The sequence below is a fragment of the Cyrtonyx montezumae genome, unplaced genomic scaffold, assembly GCF_038088225.1.
Source record: "Cyrtonyx montezumae isolate F1298 unplaced genomic scaffold, pur_monq_1.0 scaffold_32, whole genome shotgun sequence".
Lineage (NCBI taxonomy): Eukaryota > Metazoa > Chordata > Aves > Galliformes > Odontophoridae > Cyrtonyx > Cyrtonyx montezumae.
The window spans coordinates 4,246,352-4,270,697 of NW_027072037.1; the positions used below are offsets into that span (position 1 = coordinate 4,246,352).

Genomic DNA, 24,346 nt, shown 5'->3' on the forward strand with positions numbered 1-24,346 from the left:
GCAGGCAGGCCAATAGTGAACGAGGCAGAAACAACCCCAAGGGCAGAAGGACTGTATGATTGCCTCGTGGAGGCTGCAGCCCCTGATCAACCACTCTGCTTAACGTGATGCTTAATGAAAACAGCTGCGGCAGTGGTGAGAAGGCTTGGTGAGCAGTGAGGAAAAGCCAGGCCGGTCTGTTGCTCAGCAACAGGCAGTGGAGGTCTCAGGGTGGTGGAGGCCGCCATGGCTCAGCACAGCCCCCCCACCCATTTGCAGGTAACATCTGTCGGGCACACAGAGCTCTCCCTGCACACACATGTGGGGTTTAAACATTCATCTCTTTGCATCCTCTCCTCAGGACGTCTCTCACTTGCTGAGCAGCACCTTTAAGGACCTGCACACTGGTGACGTTATAGGGGCCGACGCAGAGGCAAACGGGACCAAATCTCAAGGAGGTGATGGTGCTCATCACGAGGCCTTTAAAGAGGAGCTGCAGAAGGTACAAGGCAACACCAAGGCAGAGTTTGGAGCTCTGTTTGGGTTGCTTCATGTTACTTTGTGCTGGTTTTGGCTGAATGTATGCTAAAATAGGGGCAATACAGAGGAAGTTAGCATGGCCCCTGTAAAATGACAACATACAAATTTGTGATGGATTGATGGGCTGAGGGAAGTTGTATGAGATGTGGCACAGAGGGACATGGTCAGTAGGCATAGTAGGTGTGGCAGTTGTTGAACTAGATGATCTTTTCCAACACTGATGATTCTACTCTTAATTTCAAGGCCTTCTATAAAATAAAAGAAGGCAAATCTGAATACATCAAATGAATACAAGTGGTCACAGCACATTCTCAGCAATAAACAAAGACCAATTTCTGAAGCTGTCTGCCTGACAAAGATTTATCTCAGCTGACAGCACAGGTCTCCTGTGTGACAGCTAAACTTGTCACCTAAGGCTTTCTTATATTGTCAGAAAATTAAGAAATAAGGCACTTTAGGGCACAACTGGTCTGATCCATTCCATTGACAAGGAGAGAACCCACAATAAGCAGGACAAGAAAAAAAGCATGTAATTTTAGCTGAACACATCCTGACCTTTCTATTAAAATAATAATAATAAATTGGCCAAGTGAGTAAATCTTGTGACATAAAAGCTCAATAGAAAACTCACAAATAGGCTACAAGTGTATATGGTTAACAGAATGAATAATGCTAAATAGTATTGTAGTCAAGATATTTTACAGATGGTTTACAGATGGAGAGACAATCAAAATAAAGTACTCACCCATATCCTAGACTTGCTAAAGGAAACTCCAAAGGTTCAACCTCCAGAGAGAGATCCTTCTCTAATGGTGGTCAGCCCTTAAATGAGGTCTGGGAGAGGTGGAGCCAGACTTCACCCCTTCTGGTCACACAGGTGCATTGCCTTCACCTGTGTTCCCATGGCTGACCCAGTGCTCACCTCAGGTGATCAATCAGTGCTTCAAGCCATGATCCAGCAGTTCCCATACAAAGTGCTCTGACACCAATACGTGGCATTGGTCTGATATGTCCCTATGCTTCTGCTATTATTCTGTCTTTAAAATCTTCTTTGAGGCTGGCTCTTTCTTTTTGAGTTGTGCTTGTGAAGCACCCACCACACTCAGCAATGATCCAAAATGCCTAAGAAGGAAAGTATCATTCTTAGCATATTTTGGAGAAATTCTTAACAACTAGGAGGAAATGTTCACTTCAAGCTTAATTCTACATTTGGAGGCAAAATGTAGTGCAGTAGCTACTGTCCCACAGAAGGTAAATGACACACAGTTATCTTCATCTTTCACACGTTCTTGTTGATACAGGGACTGCTGAATATTGCTTCTTAAAGCAGCTCAAGTTAAATGGAAGAAATGAAGGTGTTTTAGCATGACAATTTATTCTAGTGAATTAATTATGTTTTACCAAGCTCTCTATCTACTGCTCAGGCTAATAGAAAACATTTATCTGTAAGGAGATATTTAATATTTATTTGTGGCAGGTTAAATTACAGTTATTTCCTCTATGTTCACCCTTGCCTATGACAGCTTGTAGCAGAGTATAACCACCGACTGACAGAAGCTGGTATAGTAGAAAAGAACATCATTCAGGCAAAGGCTCGAGCAAAAGCTGAAGAAGAAAGGGCCCTAAATGTGCTGAAGGGGGATGCTAGGAAAGATTTCCACAAAATGGGATTACCACCAGGTGAGGATTCTGGAAATACTGTCTCTCCTGAGTACATGCCTGTAGTACCAGGAGACTAACAACACTGGTCTGAAATCACTGGTGGGACTGACACGAGGCTCGTGTGCTTCTAGTTTGTCTTTACATCAACAGAGCAACTTTGATTTTGTGCAGAGATTTGAGGAGGGTAACATCTGCTTAACACTATTAGAAATTAAATGACCAGGTTGTTTTCAAAGTATTAAACTTACTGTCAATAGCTTACCCACCTAACTTTACTACAAACATATACACCTTGCTATATAGCAACAACTAACAAAGATATGTTTTTTCCTATTGTCTGAATGGTTGAGTTTCAACTGAATTTAGAACTGTAGAGATGCATGTCCACATCCTGGGATTAAAACAATTGATTGTTTAGCTATCCAAAAATATTGCCTGATAGCGAGTTAAAAAGAGCAGAATTGTGGGTTGACTTTCAAGGGCTAAGGTTTAGTGCTTATCTTTGCATTAATCTTTTGCTGTTGTAGTGGCATCTTCTTTTAGGTGGATCGTGGATAATGAACTTCTCAGAAAAAATCATTTAACCTGCCCTGATGATTACATCACTGATAAATTACCTGTTACTAGAGCACCGAAAGGTAACTTTTACAACAGAGAATAATTGTGACTTTGTAGACCAACCTATAAGAACTGAAGCACTGGAGGATGCAGCAGATCTGAGTATATTTTTATGGATAAATATATAAAATATAACTATATAAAAATTCCTTCCATTTTAAAAGAGTGTAAAAGGGCCTAAAGAGTATTAATGGGGCAGTGTCAAAATAAAATTGGTAAATTAAAGTTGTCATCCTCTGGAATTAATAGATTCATGAGTTTAAATGTAATGGTAGTCACACATCTGTTTGCAGTTCAGTATTAATAGTAACTTTTCTGCCTCTACTGAATTTCATTTACATTGAGCTGTAACTATATGTTGTATACAAAGTAGAGAAGAGGTTACATCAAATTAAAAATAATTTTCAACGAGATAAAATTATGTTCTATAGGTTGAGATTTAAATTTTCTGATTAATATTTCAGTTTAATTTTCAAATTAAGACCACTTACAGAAATCTTTGGAACAATGTCAAGACTTCTTCATAGACCTTTCAGACTAACTTATTTAATCACAAATTCCAAGGTTTGGGTTGTTTATCCATTGTAATTCAAAACAAAGCCAATAATCTAAATTGCCTAAGTATCCACCTAAGTTGTCAATTTCATTGTTGAAGAATGGGAGCGTGGATCGAGATGACACATCTTGTTTATGTCAATTTTCTGACTATCATTGGACCATCATATAGAACTGATTGAAAACCCAAGAGGACACTCTAAGTCCCACTTGTAAGACTAATACAAGCTTTCTGACAGTAATATAGCTTTCTTTTCTTTCATTTAACTGTTAATTATAGAAGTCTTGTTATTAAATTACTTTGTTCCATTTGTGCAAAATAAGCTATAAACACAAATGAAATTTGAGAGGATTCAAAGGATACCATTTTACCGTTGACAAGACCAAAATAAATTCATATGCCTATGCTTAGAATAAGTGCTTATAATTCACGTTCTTCTCTTAAAATTCTATTTTCCTTTGAACTGTAGGAAAACCAGAACCTGGCTATGTTAAGGAGACCTTTAGTTTTAAGCAGCACATTTCCTCAGATTCACGTGACCAGATGACTGAACACCTTCAGAAAATATCTGGTCGTCTGTCAAATGTATCTTTATCCACATTAACTCTACCTTCAACTCCAGACTCTAGGCACCAGACCAAAAGGACCAGTAAGGTACATTTTACAGATGTATTGGTTTTCAGGTTTACAGATTTATTGGTGTCAGAACTGTAGGGCCTATTGCTAATCCTGGAACAGAAAGTGAATGTCTGTGCATTATGGATTTAGCTGCAAAATTTCTCCTCTTTGATCTGCTAAGAAAAGATAAATATGTTTTTATTTCAATTTTCAACGCTTTCATAAGTCATGTATGGTTACTTTTTCCATTGTTCTCAGTGTTAAATTCTGCACCATGGTCTCTTTGTTTTTCAAAGAAATCTAGTGCCTCACAGAAGGCAGCATGGAAAGGCAGTAAGGGCAAAGCAGAGAGAGAAGAAGAGCGTGCTTACCTTGCCAGGTTTGAGAAAAGACAGAATTTTCTGAAGAATCCCCGCTTTTTCCCACCAAATGCTCTTCATGGGGGCAAATCTCTTGTCATTTCTCAAGAACAGCTGGAACAAATCATAAGCAGAAGAGTAGCAGAAAGTAATACAGGGTAAGCAGTGTATACCTGTTTTTGCTTCTGAGCTGGAACCCACAGAGAACTCCACTATAGAATTACTTTGGATTTCCACGTGGATAACTTAACTCTTAGGAAACAGAGTATGTTTATACAACATTCTGATTTTTTTTTTCCTAAAGTATACACTTAGAAAATTTTCATTTTATCAATATTTAAAGAACCAGGCAGTAAAATGATGTCATTTTCTTTCCTTTTTTCCATTTTTTTTTTCAGTGATACTTCATTTGTTCCTGTGTTTCTTGCCAATCCACCTACTGTTTTGTTCTCTGATTATGAAGTTGGCCGGGTTTATGAGGTGAGACCTTCTTTGTAGGGAGTTTGTTTGGCCACTGGGAAGCATTTTGTTCTGCCATGATCTATGTATTTCACCCGATCTTTTGGCATCCCACAGTTCAACAGAAATCCGAGTTTCCTCTTTATATTGATTTAACAACCCTTCAGCTGCCCTCAAGATATTCTTTCACACATGCAGCTAACACCAACTAACGAAAGCTTTTTCCAATCCCTGCTTGGTTTTGGTAGCATTTGACTGAGACTTCACTGAATAAATTGAGAAAAATGATCAGTTTCAGATTGTGCAGTATTCTGATTTTTAGACCTGTCTTGGTGATAAATGAGGTATTACTAGCAAAGCAGTAGGGAATTGCAACCATTATAATGAGTGACAATAAACTCAATGTCGTATTATATTTTCTTTTTAAATGAAGGTAACTGTAGAGCTACAGAACATCACTTCAACATGTCACCGTGCAACACTTATTCCTCCCTCTACTTCAGTATTTGCCATTGGGCCAGGTGAGTGTTCTTTTTTTCTGCCTTTAAAATGATAAAACTTAAAAAGATACTTCAGATCTGCTTCAACAGAGGGTTTTCAGAGACTTTATGTCTTGTTCGGATACTCACAGTGCTCTGGATAGCAGACTACAACAATGATCTGCTCAGTTCTTTAGAAACTGAATGTTGTTTTGCATCTCCAGGACCCTTCACATGCAACTCAAAAGCAGATTAAAAAAAACCTAATGAATTATTTGAGAAGATTGATATTTAGATCTTTGAAGTCAAATGGATGTGTATCCATGGAATACCCAGACTGAAGCTTAGCCAAAACTCATCTTAGATGAGTTAGTGTCATGTTAGTTAGTAGTGAACAGACTTAGTGTCCATCAAAACTGTGTGAAGAGAGGCCAAGAAACAGCATACTTAAATTGCAGCAAGGAAGGTTTGGTTGAGGAAGAACAAGAAAAATATCTTTCCTACAATAGTTTAGCCAGGCATGGGATTACACTTCCTGAGGAGATTGTGGTATCATGGTCAAAGCATTGAAGGGATGTTTCGAAGTTAGATGCACACCTGTAAACCTTGCAGTTTTGTGGCAGAGAGGAATTGGGTAACATCTCTACTTTTCTCCTCATTTTATTTCTGCAATTATAAGAAACAGATTTTAGACAAAACGTTTTTCTTCTGAGTTCAGTGAAAGATTGACAAATACACAGATTGCATTGGCAGGTCTTTTGTGGCTTTTATCAGCTTGACCTAGGCAATACATGGGGTGAGGTTACAAGCACCTTTCCAGAGTGACTTATGATCATGAAAACCTATGCCAGCTTTGGGAGGTTGTGATTAAATCTTTACATTTTTTTTTCTAAGGAAAATTACCAGGAAAGGGAGGAATGGTAGCTCCTGGGATGACATGCCAGTATACAGTCCAGTTTGTTCCTGAAAGTCTAGCAGATTATGAAGATCATATATTAGTGGAGACTCAAGTATCAGAACCTCTTCTGATCCCAATTCAAGCTAGAAGACCACCTCCAGTGCTAACATGTCAGTAATGTCCAATTCTTAAGTTTCTCTTATTTTAAATTGATTTTTTTTTAATTTGCCTGTTTCCAATTTTCTGATGCAAAAAAAAAAAACAACAAAAAACAACAACAAAAATGGAAAAACTTGGCAATGCTTTTTCTGCTTTTCAATATGCATCTCATTTTCACTCCTAATAGATTTCTTAGCTATTAAAATGCAATCCTATCAATTTTTTCATCAATTATTTGTACTTGCCACACGGCGCTCATTTTTTTCACTGTATTAGAGAAATGAGCAGGAACAACTCTTCTATGTTTGTATCATGTCAATTCCTAAACTACTAACCATCAATATTAAGGAATCACTTTTTAGTTATAAATATTTACTGCTATTCATTAACATTCATTCTGTTATATTTGCTATATATTGATATGGCATACCTGTAAGAGTTCATCTCTCAAATATTTAACCTCAGCTGAAACAACCAGGACAGCTGTTCCACAACATTGCTTTTGTTTAAATTCAGCTTTCCTGTTGCACTGATCTTTTTGAAAGGTCACCTTTCTTACTGCCACCGTGCGATGGAGTTTTTTTAATAGGAAGCACCATTAAAATGTAAGATAAATGTAGAAATATGCAACTCATATGGTTTAACATTCAAATGGAAAGGCTTTTTAGGATGACATAGTCATGCATAGCAGTGTTGTCTAAAAAGCTGTTTAAGAACTAGCTGACTTTGCCACCTTCACTGTCTGTGCAGCTGATTTTCTGTGTTCCTCATTGCAGTGCCTCGTGTTATAGACTGTGGTTTCTGCCTTGTTGGAGGATTAAAAGTAACAGTGATTGCATGCAGAAATGAGGGATTGAGCACTGGGAAGTTCTGTATAATGCCAAAGAAGGCCTGGCCACCTCCTAATTTCAGGGTGAGTAATGAGAAGAAAAAAATCATAGAATCATGAAGCCAGGGAATTGCTCAGGTTGGAAAAGACCTTCAAGATCATCAAGTCCAACCTCAACCTAACCATACAACTCTCACTAAATCATGGCCCCGAGCACCACCTCCAGACAGTTTTTATACACATTCAGGGATGGTGATTCAACCACCTTCCTGGGGAGCCTATTCCAGTGCTTAACAAGCCTTTCTGTGAAGATTTTCCTGATATTCAACCTAAACCTCTCCTGGCACAATGTGAGGCCACTTCCCCTTCTCCCTGGACATGGTATGGTATAGGTGCCCTGCTGTAAAGACTATCTGAGATAATGATGGTATACTAGCACCGAAGTCTAAAGGCTTTATTGGATGCATCTGTACTGTTGCATTCCTTCAGGGATTCACATTTATTCTCCAGCCCAGGCTGTCCCTGGCTGTCTTCCTCCTCTGGGAGGAGTGGTCAGTTTATTACTCACGAGGGAAACAGAAATACAACCAGTTCTAGCATTGCTTGAGCTGTTTTCTTCTCCACCAAAAATATCTCTTACTAACCTTGCTGCACCTGCAAACCCTAGCAGTCCACTCCAATACTGCTTTCTCTTTAGTTTGCCATCACAAAACAGTGTCTAAGTGATATGGACAAAGAAGAAAATATGTGACTGGTGGATCAGCCTTTCATGTGTTGGAAGAAAAAGCCACTGGAATATCTGATGTGCTAGGTTATCCCTCCTGAAACACTGCAGATCCAGCTCAGAGTCAGAAGCACATAAAAACATAACAGCTCCTGTGTTCAGGCATAACTGGTTTCATAGAATGGCTTAGGTTGGAAAGGACCTTAGAGATCATCAAGCTCCAACTCTCCAAAGCTATAGGTTTCTTCTGCAATTAAGTGAGTTAGAGCTCCTGGCATGAGCATTTGTCTCTGGAGACAGCACCTTCGTTTCTTCTGCTTTCACCAAGGAAAATAGAAAACATGGAGCATTTATTCTAACTAAGCCCTATATTTAAGCCACATACTTCAGAGACGTGTGAAATGGGAGGGAGTAGAACAGTGATGTATACCTCTTATTTTAGGTATTGTGAAAACATCAAGCTGATTTAATTTAATCTTTTTTTTTTCTTCTTTTTTTTTTTTTCTTTTTCCCCTGAAACTCTTAGACTGTTGCCACTGATGGTTCTGCGCTACAGGATCCCTTTAGGATCTATCCTGCTATTTTTGAGCTAGCTCCAGGGCAGAGTATAGCAGTGGAGGTTAGTAAATACTGCTATGGAAAGTATTTGTACTTTACAATACGTTAGGAAAACAGCATCATTTTATGAGGTCTTGTCTGGACCCTGTAAATCTGAATTTGTATGAGAAAAAAACGTCCTTTTGTGGAATGACTCTGGAAGGATTGCAGCTGTGAGCATTACTGAAGGGTCTTTCCTTAGAGCTTCCAACTCTTTCTTACCTACTCAGAGACCAGCCAGATTCTCCCCATTCAAAGAATCCTGTTAGAGAAAACAGGAACCAAAGAACACAAAGTCTTTATTTTGCTCCAGCTGGGACATTAACTCCAAGAAACTTTTCCTTTGTGACCTTTCTTGGAAAGAAATTTTGGAAAGCAAGTGATTTCAGGGTGGAGCAGCAGGTACAAATCTTTCATTTCTTCTCTGCTGTTTACTGATCCTGCAGCGGGCGTGCAGTACTGGCTGCCATCTCTTTCACCAACAGCCACGTTTCATCATTGCTCCCACTATGGGGAGAGGTTGAACGTCACAGGGAGCACAGCCAGCCTCCAGCCCTGCCTTTCTCCAGTACCTCCTGGCTGCTGCTGAAAGCAGTGTGTCATGCAGGTGTGGGTAAAGGAGTTTTTCCTCTTCTCCCCAGCTGCATTGCTTCAGGAGGGCCACACATGTGGAAGAGAAAGAGGAGGTGGATTTAACACATTAGGCTTGCAGGCAGTAATCGGTAACGGAGAAAAACATGGCATGTAGTACCAGAGCCAAAGGTTGCACAGTTTGGGATCTGAATCTATTTTTTTTTAAGTAAAGCTCAGGAAGGGAACACAGTAGCTGTCCCTGCTCACACTGCTGGAGCTTTATAGGCAGCAGTGGCTTTGCTCAAGGAGGACAGAACTGACTGTGAGGGTGCAGTTGGTATGACTAACATAGTAAACTGTCCCCATATCCAGTGACTACAAAGGCAGCCTGTGGTGATCAGCCAGAAACACACATGTAGTTGTCCAGAAGGCACGTACTTCTTTTTTGGTCTATGTTAAGGGAATTTGGCTCTGCCTGTTTCTTGTAAATGTGGGATCATTTATTATTATTGTAAATGTAGGATTATTAAATCATTACTCACGAGGACTGTCTGGTTTTGAGCACTTATAATTTGAAGTGTATGACTTCCTGGAGAAAAGTCAGTTACAGACATTACTATTTCCCTTCTCTCTTTCAGGTAGTGTTTTTCCCTTCTTTGCCAGAATTCTCACAACAGACATACACCATTGCTTGTGACAATTGCAACATCAACGATGTTACAGTGACAGGTTTGTTCCTAATGCCTTTCTAACACTGCCCATCCTCATAATGTGAGCAGTGGTCAATGGACATATGGGTGTGAAGAAATCTGGGGCATTAAGGAGAGATTGGCAGTCTTTGGTTGACTAATGAAACCAGTTTAAATGATTGCAAATGTTACTGCTTATCCTCTGAAGTAATTGTGAGTTCTATGACCTTAGGCTTAACTTCAGATCCATACGATCACCTTACCTCAGGTATTTCATCCAGCAATTTTTAATAATGTTTTTGTTGCTTATTGTTTTTATACTGCTCAGAATGTCTTGGAGCCACATTATTACCAATCATTGCAAACACTCAGCTGTCTTCAGTGAAACAATGCTAATGTAAATGAGCTGAACCTGAGGCTAGGAAATCCAAATCTGTTAAGTTCATAAAGTGAGGATCTCAGCTGATAGATGGTGATAATCAAAACAACGTCAGGAAAATACTGTACTGAGCTCTGAAATTTGAGGAAATGACAGATACAATCAAGATATAATCAGTAATGACCACTGCTGGCATTTTTGTTAATGAGTAATATGAGCAAAGTTAATAGTCAGACAGTAAACAGTAATACCTACTTATTTCTTCAAGGGGTTGGACAGCTGATAGCTCTGGAGCTTTTGCATGTTACGGGTGGAGAAAGCAGCCCTGAACCTGGTGAAGTTACTGATGTAACAGCACAGCACTTCGTACAATTTGACCCCCAAAACCCACATACCACCACAGAGAAGAATTTGGTTATAAGAAACTCTACGTATGTAACCACTATTAATAGCATAACGTTCTGCAGTCAGAACACGCTGGTAGGGATCTCATTTGTGATGCCATGCTCTCTCAGACTGCAAGTTTTCATGCATTTACTGAACTTTGTGTGGAAACTTTGCTTCTTTTTGCTTCACTGTGTAGTAATGAAGGTTCAAGGATATGGCTCTAAGAAGAGGATGATTACAGGAAGTATTTAAGAGAGTTATCCAGATGGGTTTTACCTCATCTAACTTTGTGTGTCCACAAGGTTTTTTTGTACAACAGAACTAAGCACCCTGTGCACCTGTCCTTTCATAGAGCAGGGAAATAGGTGCATTTGAGGATGCAATTCTGAACTGATTGTAGGCACCTCACATAGAACAAGACATAGTGCATCCTGGACTCCACCAGATCTCCTCTATTTAAGAGGGGAACTCAGTGTGATTAGCTAAGGTTAAAATTTTCACTATTCCAAATGTTGTCCCCTAATAGATTTAAATTTAAACTCTACTTGAAGTCAAAGAATATGTTCCTCTGTAATTACACTGTACTGAGCATGGTACAATACCAGTCACTCAAACAATAATAATACATTAATTTTCATGATTCCAATAACTAGAGGCTGCAAACCATCAGGGCAGTGAGAAGCTCAGTGCTGGATACACTAATGAAACTCATTACCTCCTACAGTAAATTTCTGGGATTTTACCTGGCCCGCAAACCAAACGTGCATAGTGCCAGAACAGAATGTTGTCTGGGCATAAGGAAGTATAACTCCTTATGCTGTACCTAACAAAGGATGCGACTTTTCATTGATTTCCATCTCCTGAATTTTCTCTGCTTCACAATTACAGCATTTGCTATGATGTTAGATATGTGTTAAACAGAGCTGGGCAGTCTTAGACTGAGCTCGGTCGAATCAGTAAAGAGAAAACTTTATGATGCTACAGAAAGTGACCCAAGGAATTGTTCAGTTTTATGTCATTATTTTCATTTTGAAACTCCAGTGTCCTTTCTCCACTTTCTAAGGCAAAGTTTTTGAGGTCAAACTGAACCAGGTTTTAAAATCTACAAACTCACTCCCTGGAATATACCTCTGAAGCAATCCAGTTAAGCAACACTTTCTGGATTGCAGCTGTAATCTTTGCTGTGGCCCCAGTTTGTTGACATGTTAAAATCCAGACCTTGCGTTTGGATTAAATTCAGAACGTTATGTAGCTCATTAGCAGGGATCCAAAACAAACACACTGATAGCAGTAGGAATGGTCAAATTCTTGACAAAAGTGGGTTAGAGTTCCTTAAAAGTTGTGTGATGTGATGAAATGCATAAAGTATGAAAGCGTTAAAATCTCTTGCATAAATATATGTACCAAATTTCCATTGATATATTAATTAGCATGTTCTTTGTAGTGCTGATGTACTCGGTGCTGTCTCATCAGCTTGGTAGCTCATCAGCACTGGCAATGTAATCCCCTATGATCCTAAAGAGTGGAATTAGCTACATTTAAAAAAATCACTGAAAGTTTTCTGCCAAAACTCTCTCAGCATCTTTTTTTTTAATGCTAGCTTTCCTCTTTTCTTTGTCCACCTCTTTGTAGCCATGTAGAACTTCCTTTTTACTGGCAGATAATAAAGCCCAACCTGCAACCAATAATGCTGGGAGAAAGTGCACAATCTGTGACCCTGGAATACAACAGAGACACAGAGTCGGCTTTCTCCCTGAGTCCTGAGCAGGGAGTTCTGCTTCCCCATGCTGATCATGACTTTACTCTCACTTACACTCCGCAGGAGGTATGGCTTGTGATTCCTTCCTATCCACAAACTCCAGCTGCGTGTTTTTATGCAAGTCATAAAACCCTTGCTGTGCAACTCTGCCAATTAAATGCAATTAGCTGGTACTATGCTCTAATAAACAGTAATCAAAACACAGAAAGTTAGTAAAAGAAAACATGTTTTGACTGCAAAATATGAGGCAGCTTCTGATCTCATGTGATTTTGTGGTACTGATCGGACACCATTTACTTTACACTGAGACTTTGGACACGGCCTCTTTAGCTGCAGCTGTGCTGGTCAGTAAAGCTGCCTTTTTTTACCACTCTGCCAGCTCCTTCACACTCCCCTGATACTTTGGATCCACACTGAGCTGCTTTGGGGAGCTGCTTTATACCTACCACAGGTAGCAAACTGGTGATTTCAACTCTTTCCAACTGTGGCTTATTTGGGCTGAAAAGGATACAGAGAACGGCTCGTAGTGGCCTTTGTCAGAGGAGTGATGATATGCAGCTGTGGTAGAGGGTGTAGTGATGTTTGAGTGCAGCTGTACTGATGGATGTCTGTCTCCATTTCTGCTCTCTCATCCTTGTAAATAAGGAGTATGAGCTCACTATGTTTAAGGAAACTTGATCCAAAGTAAACCCAAGAGCACGAATATCCCATGTTGTGATGATTGACAGACATAGGCATGCCTCAAGTAAGTGTGGAAGAGAAATTAGTTTATAAAAAAACACTTCAGTGAGTCAATATGAAAATATATTAATGGTATTTTTCAGGATTTTAATTTGTTAACCAGAGCTATTTGGAGTTTACATCTGCACTTAGATAAATTTCTGTGTAAACAAATGAATCCCTCAGATTTAAGGCCAGCCTCTATGGTTGTGTTTCCATTTGAACAGGGGAGGTATCTTCTTATCCCATCAAGGAAAAATAGTGGGATTTTTCAAAATCAAATTGGTGGGCAAGTGAGTTAAATGTCCTGAAGCAGCTCAAGAACCTTATGTTAGCACGGCAATACTAATCTTCATTTGCAGAGTGTTTGCAGATGTTTGTGTGCAGTATGCAATATACTAGGGAGATAATAACTGGCGTGTCAAAAATGAGTGTTTTTCTTGGAACACTATGCCATGAGATCAGAATCTTGGCTTAACGTTCTGCAGTCAAATATGTTTTCTTTTAGCAACTCCAGATTTTGAATATAGTTTATCAGAGTTCAGTATCTCAGTGATGATTGCTCACCATTTAAATGTAAACTCTGTTATCATCTCATTTTTTTTAAATTCTCAACATAGCCAATTACTTGAGAATAAAATCCCTTCTGTATCTGTACAGCTGAAGATTTACCACAGTGTGATACAGCTGGTTCTGAGGGACATCCCACAATCACCTAGGTAAGCTGAGAATCAATACTTTTCAGCCACATTTTAGCAGTTTAACATCACTGGGGTTCTCTATCTTTCTAGTTACAGTGGGCTGACAGTTATAAAGGATTTTAAATGCCCAACTCACAGTGGTACACATAGCATATCTCAATCTTCCCTCGTGTCTGAACACGTGTCTTAGCCCTAGCTGAGGCTGCACCTCTCTTGAAAAGATACTACTGTCATTTGTCTGTTCATTTCCCATATTTCTGCTTAGGTTTCCTTATTACTGTTTGTCACAGCAGTCTATGACTTACATATTTAATCTATGACCATACTGGGACTGAGTATGTTTTAAAAGACCCTCACTGGAATTCTTCCTGTTGTTAATTGCTCCCAACCTGGGCTTACTGCACTCCAGCAGTCTGTACTGGAGAAGCTTCTGCTGATTTTCACTTCTGATCTGGCAATTAAATGATGACACTAAGCTGGAACAGCCATTGAAAATGCTTAATAATTCTACCACATTTCCCCCTGAAGTTTAGTAAAGGAGAGGATTCTCCAAAACATCCCAGAATACATAGCAGAGGATGTAATAGCACTGGACATAGAAGTGAAAGGATTCACAGAACCATTTCAACTTCTTCTGGAGCCGTATGCCATTATCGTCCCCGGAGAAAGCTTTCTTGGTGTAGATGTCAGAAGAAGGTTCAAGGTTTGTTTGCTCCTTACTCCATTTATATCAAAGCAACTCATTTAAAAGCAACTGTGACTCTGGCTACCATAGGTGTTGTTAGAAGATATCAGATGATCCGTGTGATTTTAGTTTTCCATAAATATTTTTAAAGGAGGCCATGACTACCGTGCTGAAATGCCCTCACAGGCCTCCCTAGCCCTGTATCCCAGGCAGAAGGCTTTGTTTTGTTTTCATCTCTGAGGCTCAATATTGCAGAGTATTACACTTGTAAGTGCTTTTCTGGGTCACAAGCCAGTTGCTTATCCATCTGTCCATCCGGTGGTGCAAGATTTTTCCAGCTGGGAGGAATTAGTGCACGGATGATTAAATTGCTTTGTAACAGAGGCACTGTTTGTTTAAAGGACTACAGCAGGCACAGGAAAGCTACAGAAATCTCTCCTGCCGAAGCTTATTAGACCCCATTCTGCGCCTGCAGATTCTGATAATTTCTGCTTGACTGTTATGGGATCAGCTTCTGCTGTGATCCATTCATTCAGCATTCATCTCACTGTAGATCAGGGTCCTTTTGATTCTAGTTTCACCTGGGAAAAATAGATCTATCAGCCACAGCCAGGCAAGAAGATGCTTCCCAGTTAATGATCTTTGCATTTTTTCTTAAAGCAGTAATCAGTGTTTAGCATTGTGCTCACATTTCCCACAGGTTCTTTTCTAATTCAAGGCAGCTGCTTCATGCTTTATGGTAATGCAGTACAGTTACACAAGGGGCATAGGTAATTAAGCCACTTAATAATATGACATTCTGGAGTTATTCTTTTTTTTCTTCCCTGTTGTTCTTAAGAAATGATTTGAGCTCTGCTTAGAGATGTCTGGGCTACATAGAAAAACATACCAGGCTGTAATTAAAGAGAACCATCTGAATAGATCTGAAGATCAAGCCAAAGATTGCAGGAGCTTACATCTCCCTCACAAACAGGCCCTGGCAGAGAGGACTGCTCTCAGAAGAAGGGTTTGAAGCTTAAGCTTTGAAGTTCTGTTACATTTTTGAAAAAATGTAAAAGGCTTCAAATACAATAACATCCTGGAAAAGTCAGTGGATTTTCTTCAAATTTCAGAAAACACCAAATCCCAGTGTGAAGGTGGCTGCTGAATTCATCTGGTTAAACACAGCACTTTGGGCATAGGGCTCCACCTCTGAGCTACCTGCTCTCAGCTTTCCCTATAATCCTTGGACACCTAGGGGGTGCCTCCTAATATCCCCCAGGATAAAATAATTTGGAGGTACTGCTGCCAGCACTGTCTAATTGGTGATATTTTCTATGAAGAGCCCTAGAAGATGAGGTTGGATGTGGAGTGCTCAGCTGCTTTGAAGACAACTGAAATCCAGCCAGCCAAATCCTGCTTCTTGTCTTTGCTTTACATGACAGAGGGAAGGTGACAGGATGTGGTGAAAATAGTGCACAGCACTGGATTGGTAGTGCTCAAGTCACAGATTAAATGTTCCATGCCTTTCCACTTAATTCAGTTTATGCCAAGATTCAGGTGAAGATAAAAGCCCACTAGAGCCAGACTCAAACTATTTTAGAGGTGCTAACATTTATTAGTGATCAGGATATCCTTGCAGTTTGCAAGATAAGTGTGTGATGTGAGACTTGCAGTACCTAGTTTGCAGTGCGTCGCTGCTCTCAGCAAGCTCAAGGTGTGTTAATTGACTTGTTAATTTTAATTGTTTTAGATGTGGAATAACAGCAGATCACTAATCAAGTACACATGGGAGAGAATCACATCCTTTGCCATTATGGAAGTTGAACCTCTTACCGGTGTCATAGGTAAAGTTTCTGTGCCTTCCAAGTATCAGTAAATGATAGAAATAGTTAAAGTGGAAGAGAAAAGTTATGGAACATTATGATGCAAGATGTCAGACAGGGCTGATGCCCAATCTGCTGGAACCAGCAGGAGGCTTCATTTAGTTGCAAGAGCTTCAGTACCAGGCTTACAGCAGCTTATTTCAGTTCAAGGGGGTGAGACACGACTTAGATTATATATATATATATATATATATATATGTTTTTCTTTCCTAGATAGGAATAGATGCTGTGAATTTGAACTGATGATGACCGGAATCAGACCGGGCTGTGTCAGCCATAACCTGCAGTGTCAAATAGAGCACTCTCCAGAGCCAGTTGTGCTGCATGTTGAAGCTGCTTTTAAGGTGAGACCTGGCCTGCTGTTGCAGGGCCAGGCTGTTGGCTCTGTAAAGCTTTTTCTTCTCAAAGACCTGACAGATCTAGGGCAGTTACAAACAGGAGGCGTTTTTGCTGTTAGTTACAACTAACTAAATGTAGATATTCCCACAACAGTAAGAATTGTTGCTGTATTACATGCAAGGCATTTGCTTTCTGCTCTTCTCTATGAAGTGGAATGCTAATCTTAGCTACTGTATGCTTTTAATTAAGGAGTTTTGGCAGAAAAGTCAATTTTGCCATTTGTTTTCTGGTGTTTTAGGGTCCTCTTCTTCGTATCAGTGTTCCATCACTCCGCTTAGGTTTGATTAAGCCAGGTGAGATTGTGGTAGGAACCTTTGAGATTCAAAATCTGTGCCAGCTGCCAGCACGGTGGAGAATGCAAGAAAGCCAGGTGTGTCTAGCAGAAAGGAGTGAAGGGGTAAGTTACTGCTATAGTTTGCCACGCTCCTTTAGCTGTCTCTTCCTCAGGCTTAGCAAGTGCACTTTTCATTCCAGATACACGAAGTTTTGATTTCTGCAGGTCCTTATGCAGCTGGTTCTGCACGGTTACCTAAGGCCAGGTGGGATGGGGGTGCAAGCAACCCAGTCTATGGGAAGGTCACCCCCTAGCAGGGGGTTGGAACTGGATGAATTTAAAGGTCCCTTCCAACTTGAACCATTCTATGACTCTATGAAGTGCACTGGTTCTTTAGAAATTAAATGCAGGTGAAGTTTGCTTTTTTTTTTTTAAAGTTCTGTTAATTTCAAATGCCCTGCCAGCATGATTGAAAAAGCCATCCTCTGCGACAAGAATTTAGGCTGCAGTAATGGCTGTAAGGGAGTATGCCCTTATCATTCTGATAGGGCTGCTCAGCACTCTTCCCACACCCACATCAGCATAGTGTACAGGAATGTCAATACCTACTGAGTCAAACCTTCAGCTTTAAACAATGGCTTTGAAACAGGCAGGCACGTCTCAAAATTACTTCTTAGCACAGTGAATGCTAACACTGCTCTTCAGTATTATCTAGACTGTGATACATCAAATATAGTCCAGTCCTTGACTTCAGAGCTCGTGCTGCCATTTCATAAGAAATAACCACAGCAGCTTGGAGGTGATATTGCTAGCAAAGAATTGAGTGAGAGCTACTATCTGCAGACCATCATGTGTTCCTGAAATGTAAAATAATAATAGAAAGATTTATTTCTAGGACACAGTGGGCTGTTAGCTGGATTTCTACTTGGTGACAGGCATTAAAGGGAAGGGACTACATCTGGACTTAAGGATGAGTTCTTTCTCTAGTAATAAAACCCAAACTCTGCTTGCAGATCTCTTTATGTGACTGACCATACAGGGAATCATTTGCAAAATTGATCTGAACAGTACTCAGAAGTTTTGTTTTCCTGGACAGCTTGTGTCAGTTCTGCACTGAAGGAGGAGTTTTCTGTTGGTTGTCTCAGGAGATGGAAGGCTGTGGGAAGTTGCTCTCTAATTCCATGAGTTCTTCAGCTTTGGATTATTTTTTTTCCTTATATATATTGCAGATGTGCCACCAAATTTGGTCAAAATTTGATGGAAAAGGATAAGGATTTATGAGAGGTGGCTATGGGAGCTTTGCAAAGCGATTGTGTGTGTGCTTGTCCCCAGAACAACTACAATCAGAGGTGCCAGAATCAGGATATGCTCCTCACAGTCCTCAAACCCTTCCTTCTCACTTCATTATTCCTTTGTTCCCTGCATTCTTAACACTTCCCAGGACCTCAGAGGTTGTAGAGGCTTGATCTGTTGACTTTATCATTCCAGAGCCCATTTGTATCGCAGCAAAGATCACAGATCAAGTTCTTGCTTCCTCCTGCATAAAAGCTGCCTCTTTCCTTTTCCTGAATCTCCAGCCCCTGTCCCACAGTGGTGCTTTTTCTGTTTATTTCTGCTCTTCCAACGTTTCTCTTTTTGACTCTGTCTAAGAATCTCCCCTTGGCACCTTGCATAGCTACTGTTCGACCTCTCTGGAAGCAGACAGCACTACTAGTGCTGATTGCTTTGCACACAAGCATCCTTTTTAAGCCCTTGGCTTTCACTGCCCTTCTCTTAAATCATGGCAGTTTTACGAGCTGTCCCCACAGATGCCAAGTCTGTCCTCCATGTCTAGCCAGGTTTTCACAAAGCTGTCATAGCACTTAGTGAAATCTACCCAGATGGGACTTTGGGAGCAGAGAAACATGACATGTCTGAACACAAATGAATCTCAATTGAAACGCAGGAGTGCAGCATTTTACACTCATTTTGTGCACGTCCAAAACGTTTCTATTCCCTCTCTCCTCTCATAGGTATCTCCCTTTACCATTCAACCATCCGCTGGAGAAATACCTCCTTTGGGGGTCTGCAGTGTGTCAGTTCAGTACACGTCGCTGCTGTGCCAGCGTCTCCGTACGGTATTAGAACTAAAGGTGGAAAATGGAGAAAGGAGGTAAGGGGAAAAAGTCACATTCTGCTTTATCTTTTTTCCTGACATTCTCATGTGGTTTTCAGCGTAGGTGGGTTTGTCTCCTAAAGCAAAAATATGCAGCAAAAACTCAGACTGGGCTTGTGTGACCTATCAACAATCTACCTAATCACTAATATTGCTAAGGAAACATAATCATCGTTCTTTCCAGCGTGCTGTTGTGTGTCTAGCACATCTCATTAACAATAACAATAGGCCATCTGTGTGTTTACTTCCAGTTACCTTCCTGTTTCTGTTGAAGTTCAGACCCCCCAGGCTTGCCTGATATCTAGTAACCTAGTGTTCACTGAAATTTATACTGGAATTCCTGTCAAAGCAACAAGCAAGCTTTTTAACCAGACACGGCTGCCAGCAAAATACTCGTGGGGAAAGGTAAGTGTGTTTCTAATGTATGGAGAAGAAAGCAAGGCTGGAAATTGGAATTTCTATCAAAATTCAAACAATAATTAAAAGCTCTTCCGATGTCTCCTTTGACTAGTGATTCCTTTATGCTGTTTGTGAGCAGGACTTCAGCTTGAGACCAGACTTTATGAATAGATTCTACCCATTGATGCTAATATGTAGTTACTGAGTGCTGGTCACTTCTTGGAAGGTGGTGTGGGCAAAGCAGGAGGGGAAAACAGGATGAAAGCTGTATTACACGAAGTACTGCAACTGTTCAGGTTTTCATTTAGTTCAGTGGAGCAAAGCAGCAGCATTGTGTTTGAACTGTGACTAAAATTCTACATCCCAGATGGGTTTGAGCTCACAGATTAGGATTCCTAAATTTAATGTCAGTAGTTGGGTTACTGTCTGAACTTCCTTTTCAGTGATGGAAGATCTGGGCAGGAGGTCAGTTACCAGAATATAGCTGTTTAGTGTCATTCTGAGTGCTCTAGAATGTTATTCAGGACCTCCATGTGGTCTCCTGTAAGTCCTGTTGTGCTGGCCAGCCACTGCTCTATGGACCTGTGTTTAGGCAACCAAATCCTAATGTGTTCGTACTGTTGATGGAATCCAGAGCACTGTTCAGCTCACTCTGAGATGAACACCTGATTTACTGTGCAGAATGACCTCTAGAACGTACTGAATGTTGGCTATGGTGGTAGTTTTGACACTCCCTACACATATGCTTAGGTAGCTTAACCTGTAAAGTGAGTCATCATTGCCTTAGTCATACAGATCCACTCTGACATCCAAGACTTGGCTCAGTTGCCTACCTAAAAGCATTCAGTGCCATCAGTTCTCATGTGCCTGAGGTATTCTACCAGTGCATGTGGGTGATGCAGGACCCATGGAAAAACCCTCTGGAGTTAGCTGGAGCCTGGGAGGGATACCCACAGCACTTTGCATAGTACCTGGTGTTTGTGTTTGAGCAGCTGAGGTGAACCTCTTAGTTCATGTCAGTCACATAGGCCAATCCATCTCTATAGACCTCCTCTGTAGTTTGCTGGAGAGCCCTGTGGCAGTTTGAGGATGTTTTTCCAATATCAGGTGGGCTGACCTAGCCCTGGAAAGGCCTGTGACTGTGAAAGGGCGTACAGCAACTCTGCTCCCAGTACAGATTGCTCAGTTGAGCACCTGAAGTCCTTTGAAATGAATCTAGGTAGGAGAATCTTAGCAGCCAGGGAATTGCAAAGTAAGCCTCATCTCAACAAGCTGTATGTATTGCTATGAGAAAGCATCCTAAACCTTAGAATAACTCTTTTTATAGCTCTGTAACATCAGAAGAAAAAATCTGAAAGATAGAGAGTTACTGAAACAACAGATTAACTGAGTGCTTGTCCCCTCTGCTCAGCAGCTCATTGGATGTCAGGCAGCTTTATGCTCTGCCACCATCTCTCCAGCCAGTGGCATTTTAGACCCAAATGAAGAAAAAGAATTCTGCATAGAGCTGACAGCTAACATCGTGGTAAGTTTCAAGTCTGGTGCTTATCAAAGAGTGGTGCTCTCACCTCGCCTCCTTCCGACAGAGGGAAGGACTTCTGTACACAGAATGTGATGTTCTTATTTTGGGTACAGTATCTCTGAAATTGCTTTGCTTTAGAGGGAACCATGGTTTAAGGCAGATTTTAAAGAGGTCTACACAGTGTGAAATTTTCTTCCCTGCCTTTTGGTTTCTCAGCTCTTCTTGTTTTATTCCTTTTCTAAATACCTATTCAGTTACTCTTACTTACTCCATGCTTACGACTGAACAAAATAAAACACAGCAGACTGGCATATATAGTACATGTGTGGTATTCTGAGCAGAGGTGGGATCACTTAGTATTTGGAAACTTAGATTGAAAGAGTCTGAAAGACTGCAAAACTGAAGGATCCTGTAGGGTGTAGACTGCAGAGTTTACTAATTTTATGAAACTTTATTGGAGGCATTCAAAAAACATGATTTAAGGCATCTAAATAAAGGAACTCCCTATACCTGGGTGTATGAGTTCCCATTGCAGAATCTGGAAGCTCACCAGGGCACACTGGGCATCTGAAATGATTCTTCTGTTTATGGTGGGGAACTGAATCCCAGCTGAGCCACCCAGAAGGACTGTGTTGTGAGTAGCAAGGTGAATGAGTGGAGATACAGGACTCACATTTGGAGTTCACCTTTATAGATGAGTTGAAGGTCTCCCATTTAGAAACCTGTATTTAGAAGCCTGAGCCTTGAGCTGAATCCCAGTCTTTTATGCAGGTTGCACTGATTCATGTATTGGTAGAGCCCAAAAGGATGGCAGTACTGAATTAACTAGAGTGCCGGTGTCACTAGACCACGTTTCGTCCTGCAAGTCCTGCTTTAGACCCATGTAGAAATAAAACCTTGCTTTTTGAACATTATTTTAGTGTGCATGAAAGCGTCTAATGCTTAGAGCTTCAAAGTTTGCAATACAGAAGGCATGTCAAAAATCAGCAGAGGAGCTGTGTTAGGCTTACAGACTGGTATGGATACAAAGGGCTGGAACAGCCATGAAATGTTACCTTGTTCACAGAATCACAGAATTGTAGGGGTTGGAAGGGACCTCTAGAGATCATCGAGTCCAACCCCCCTGCCAAAGCAGCTCCCTTCACCAGGTTTCTTCCTTCTTAGCAAATCTGTTAGCAGGTAGAGCCATTCAAGCAATCCAGTGACACTTTTCAGTATACTGCTGTAGTTCTGGTTTGTTCAGTGAGGTTTAAATGCATTTCCTCAATGTATTTCTTAATGAAGCTGCCTGTCTTCTGTGATCTCTGCTCCATTCACAAGCAAATCTGTTTCTTCTCCTATCAGGGTGAGCTGAAAGGTCTTGCCCTTTCCTGTAGCATAGAAGACATGGCTGAACCCCTCGTTCTGAGCCTTTCTGGAGAAGTAAAAGGACTGCATGTTGCCTACTCAGTACCTTGTGAAGGAGGAGATGCCAGGTAGGCATTATTAAAATCATCAAATGGTTCCATTTCTTTTTGTGGAACGGTGCTAATAGACAAAAAGCTCTCATCTGTAGAATGCTCACTTATACCAAAGTGTGTGGTAATACTAAAAAACATCCAAAGAATGTCACGGCAAACATAAAGCTTGATACATTCACCTCCACAGTTTTATTGTAGCCAGATATAATGTGAATCAGCTTTCTATCACCAAAGACAGTGTTTAAAAAGCAAGTCTTTTAAGAGTAGATTGAAGATGTTAAACCTTGTAATTTAAATACTCTTGTCAAGGTGCTGTCTTCTCAGAAACTGGGAAATCTCCATAGCACCAAGCCTGAAGGCACGTTGCAATGACACAGACAAACTCTATTTCCCAACAAAACATTCTGGCTTGTGAGTGCAGTACGTGGCTTTGCAGTCCTACCCTACAAAACTCAACATCTTTTTGGATCTTGGGTTCCCAGATTAACTGGAAAAAAAAAATGAGATGAACCAAAGCAAATGAAACAAACATTTTGCATTAAAGAAGGAATGGATAATAAATTGGTGTGAAATGAGCAGTTTGTTTGCAGTAGAACTCATGGTTATGTTTTGTCTGGTCCCACTTGTGCTCCTGGAACTTGCAGTCTGCCAGCTTTTGGTGTGTAGAGAGCATGAGATCTACCTTTGTCACTGCTAACCAGAGCATGGGGCTCCTGCAGTCCATAACACGTGAGGAACAGCATCTTCTGCAATGCCAAAGTGTGCCAATTCAGTTCCTGCTGAATTACTGAGATGGACCATTCCATTTTCGTGCTGCACTGACAAACACAATCTCAAAGAAAGGATAGTAGGCTTCTCTTTGACTCCGTATATCTGACTGCTTTCATTTATTTTTATATGTGTCACGATTACTCTCTTTTGGAATATGCTCATCTTTATACATTTTTAATGTAAGTAAAAATGGCTTTGATTTGGTAGGTTTACACATCATACACCATCGGCTCTCTATCCCAAATAAATCCTTTCTAGGTGAGAAGTGGAAAAAAATGAAAAGCAGTGAATGCTGATGACAAAACCTCAACTGCTTGGCCCACATACACCGTTTTTCACAGCCACATTGTATACTGCACATTTTAAATCTCTTGTAGTCATCTGTGGCTTAAGAAAACAACACTAAAGCTTTAATTGATTTGATTTGATTTTTCTGACAGCGATGAAAGGAAAATGTTACAAAGCCCACGTGATCTTCTTTTGGACTTCGGATCTGAAGTTGCATTGAAAGACACAGTGAAGCGTCAGCTGATCCTTACCAATCACACTGCAATCAGTGCACAGTTCAAACTAGAAGCTGCGTATTTTACTGGCTCTTCACCTACTCCAGAGCAATCTATCTGCCTGTAAGTCTTGCCTTTCTGCACAATGCCTCAAATACTTAAGGAGGTCAGGATTAAAGCTGAAATCAGGATAGCGTGCTATTTCCTCTGTCACAAGGTGCACTTTCTGCAATGTTACAGTGTTTGGGTTTTTTGGTTCTTGCTTTTAAGCTCTTTGTGGTAATGAAAGTGACTGACAAATTTTTCTGCAGAAACTGATAACTTCTGCTTTTGCTTCTCAAGTTGAAGAAATGTTTTGATGTGGAACTGAGGGATGTGGTTTAGTAGGAATTATTGCTGATAGGTGGATGGGTAGGACTGGGTGATCTTGGAGATCTTTTCCAGCCTTGGTGACTCTGATTTAGCTGGTACAAGTGACAAAATACTACTGTTGCCAGTAGACTTAGGCTGGTTTGCACCTGCTAAGGCTCTGTTGTGTTGGGTCGTACACAGAGCCTTGCAGCTCTTCAGTTAACTCATTCCTAAAGATGTTACTTTCCAAAAGTACTGTGCAGGTAGTCCTGCATTA

At 40.5% G+C, this 24,346-nt stretch overlaps 1 protein-coding gene across 1 annotated transcript in view; it reads left to right on the plus strand.

Moving 5' to 3' along the window:
• The first annotated feature begins 298 nt into the window (after positions 1-298).
• Positions 299-24,346, plus strand: part of DLEC1 (DLEC1 cilia and flagella associated protein) — a 34,336-nt gene continuing 10,288 nt past the window's right edge. Inside the window, exons 1-23 of the mRNA XM_065744818.1 lie at positions 299-481; positions 2,043-2,199; positions 2,709-2,819; positions 3,825-4,009; positions 4,270-4,490; positions 4,731-4,812; positions 5,225-5,312; positions 6,165-6,338; positions 7,104-7,240; positions 8,407-8,499; positions 9,689-9,779; positions 10,387-10,549; positions 12,138-12,330; positions 13,645-13,703; positions 14,214-14,388; positions 16,103-16,196; positions 16,449-16,579; positions 16,873-17,031; positions 18,921-19,060; positions 19,315-19,468; positions 20,877-20,987; positions 22,329-22,459; positions 23,656-23,841. Of these exons, the coding sequence (XP_065600890.1) occupies positions 299-481; positions 2,043-2,199; positions 2,709-2,819; positions 3,825-4,009; positions 4,270-4,490; positions 4,731-4,812; positions 5,225-5,312; positions 6,165-6,338; positions 7,104-7,240; positions 8,407-8,499; positions 9,689-9,779; positions 10,387-10,549; positions 12,138-12,330; positions 13,645-13,703; positions 14,214-14,388; positions 16,103-16,196; positions 16,449-16,579; positions 16,873-17,031; positions 18,921-19,060; positions 19,315-19,468; positions 20,877-20,987; positions 22,329-22,459; positions 23,656-23,841 (3,218 nt within the window). The remainder of the gene's footprint in view (positions 482-2,042; positions 2,200-2,708; positions 2,820-3,824; positions 4,010-4,269; positions 4,491-4,730; positions 4,813-5,224; positions 5,313-6,164; positions 6,339-7,103; positions 7,241-8,406; positions 8,500-9,688; positions 9,780-10,386; positions 10,550-12,137; positions 12,331-13,644; positions 13,704-14,213; positions 14,389-16,102; positions 16,197-16,448; positions 16,580-16,872; positions 17,032-18,920; positions 19,061-19,314; positions 19,469-20,876; positions 20,988-22,328; positions 22,460-23,655; positions 23,842-24,346) is intronic.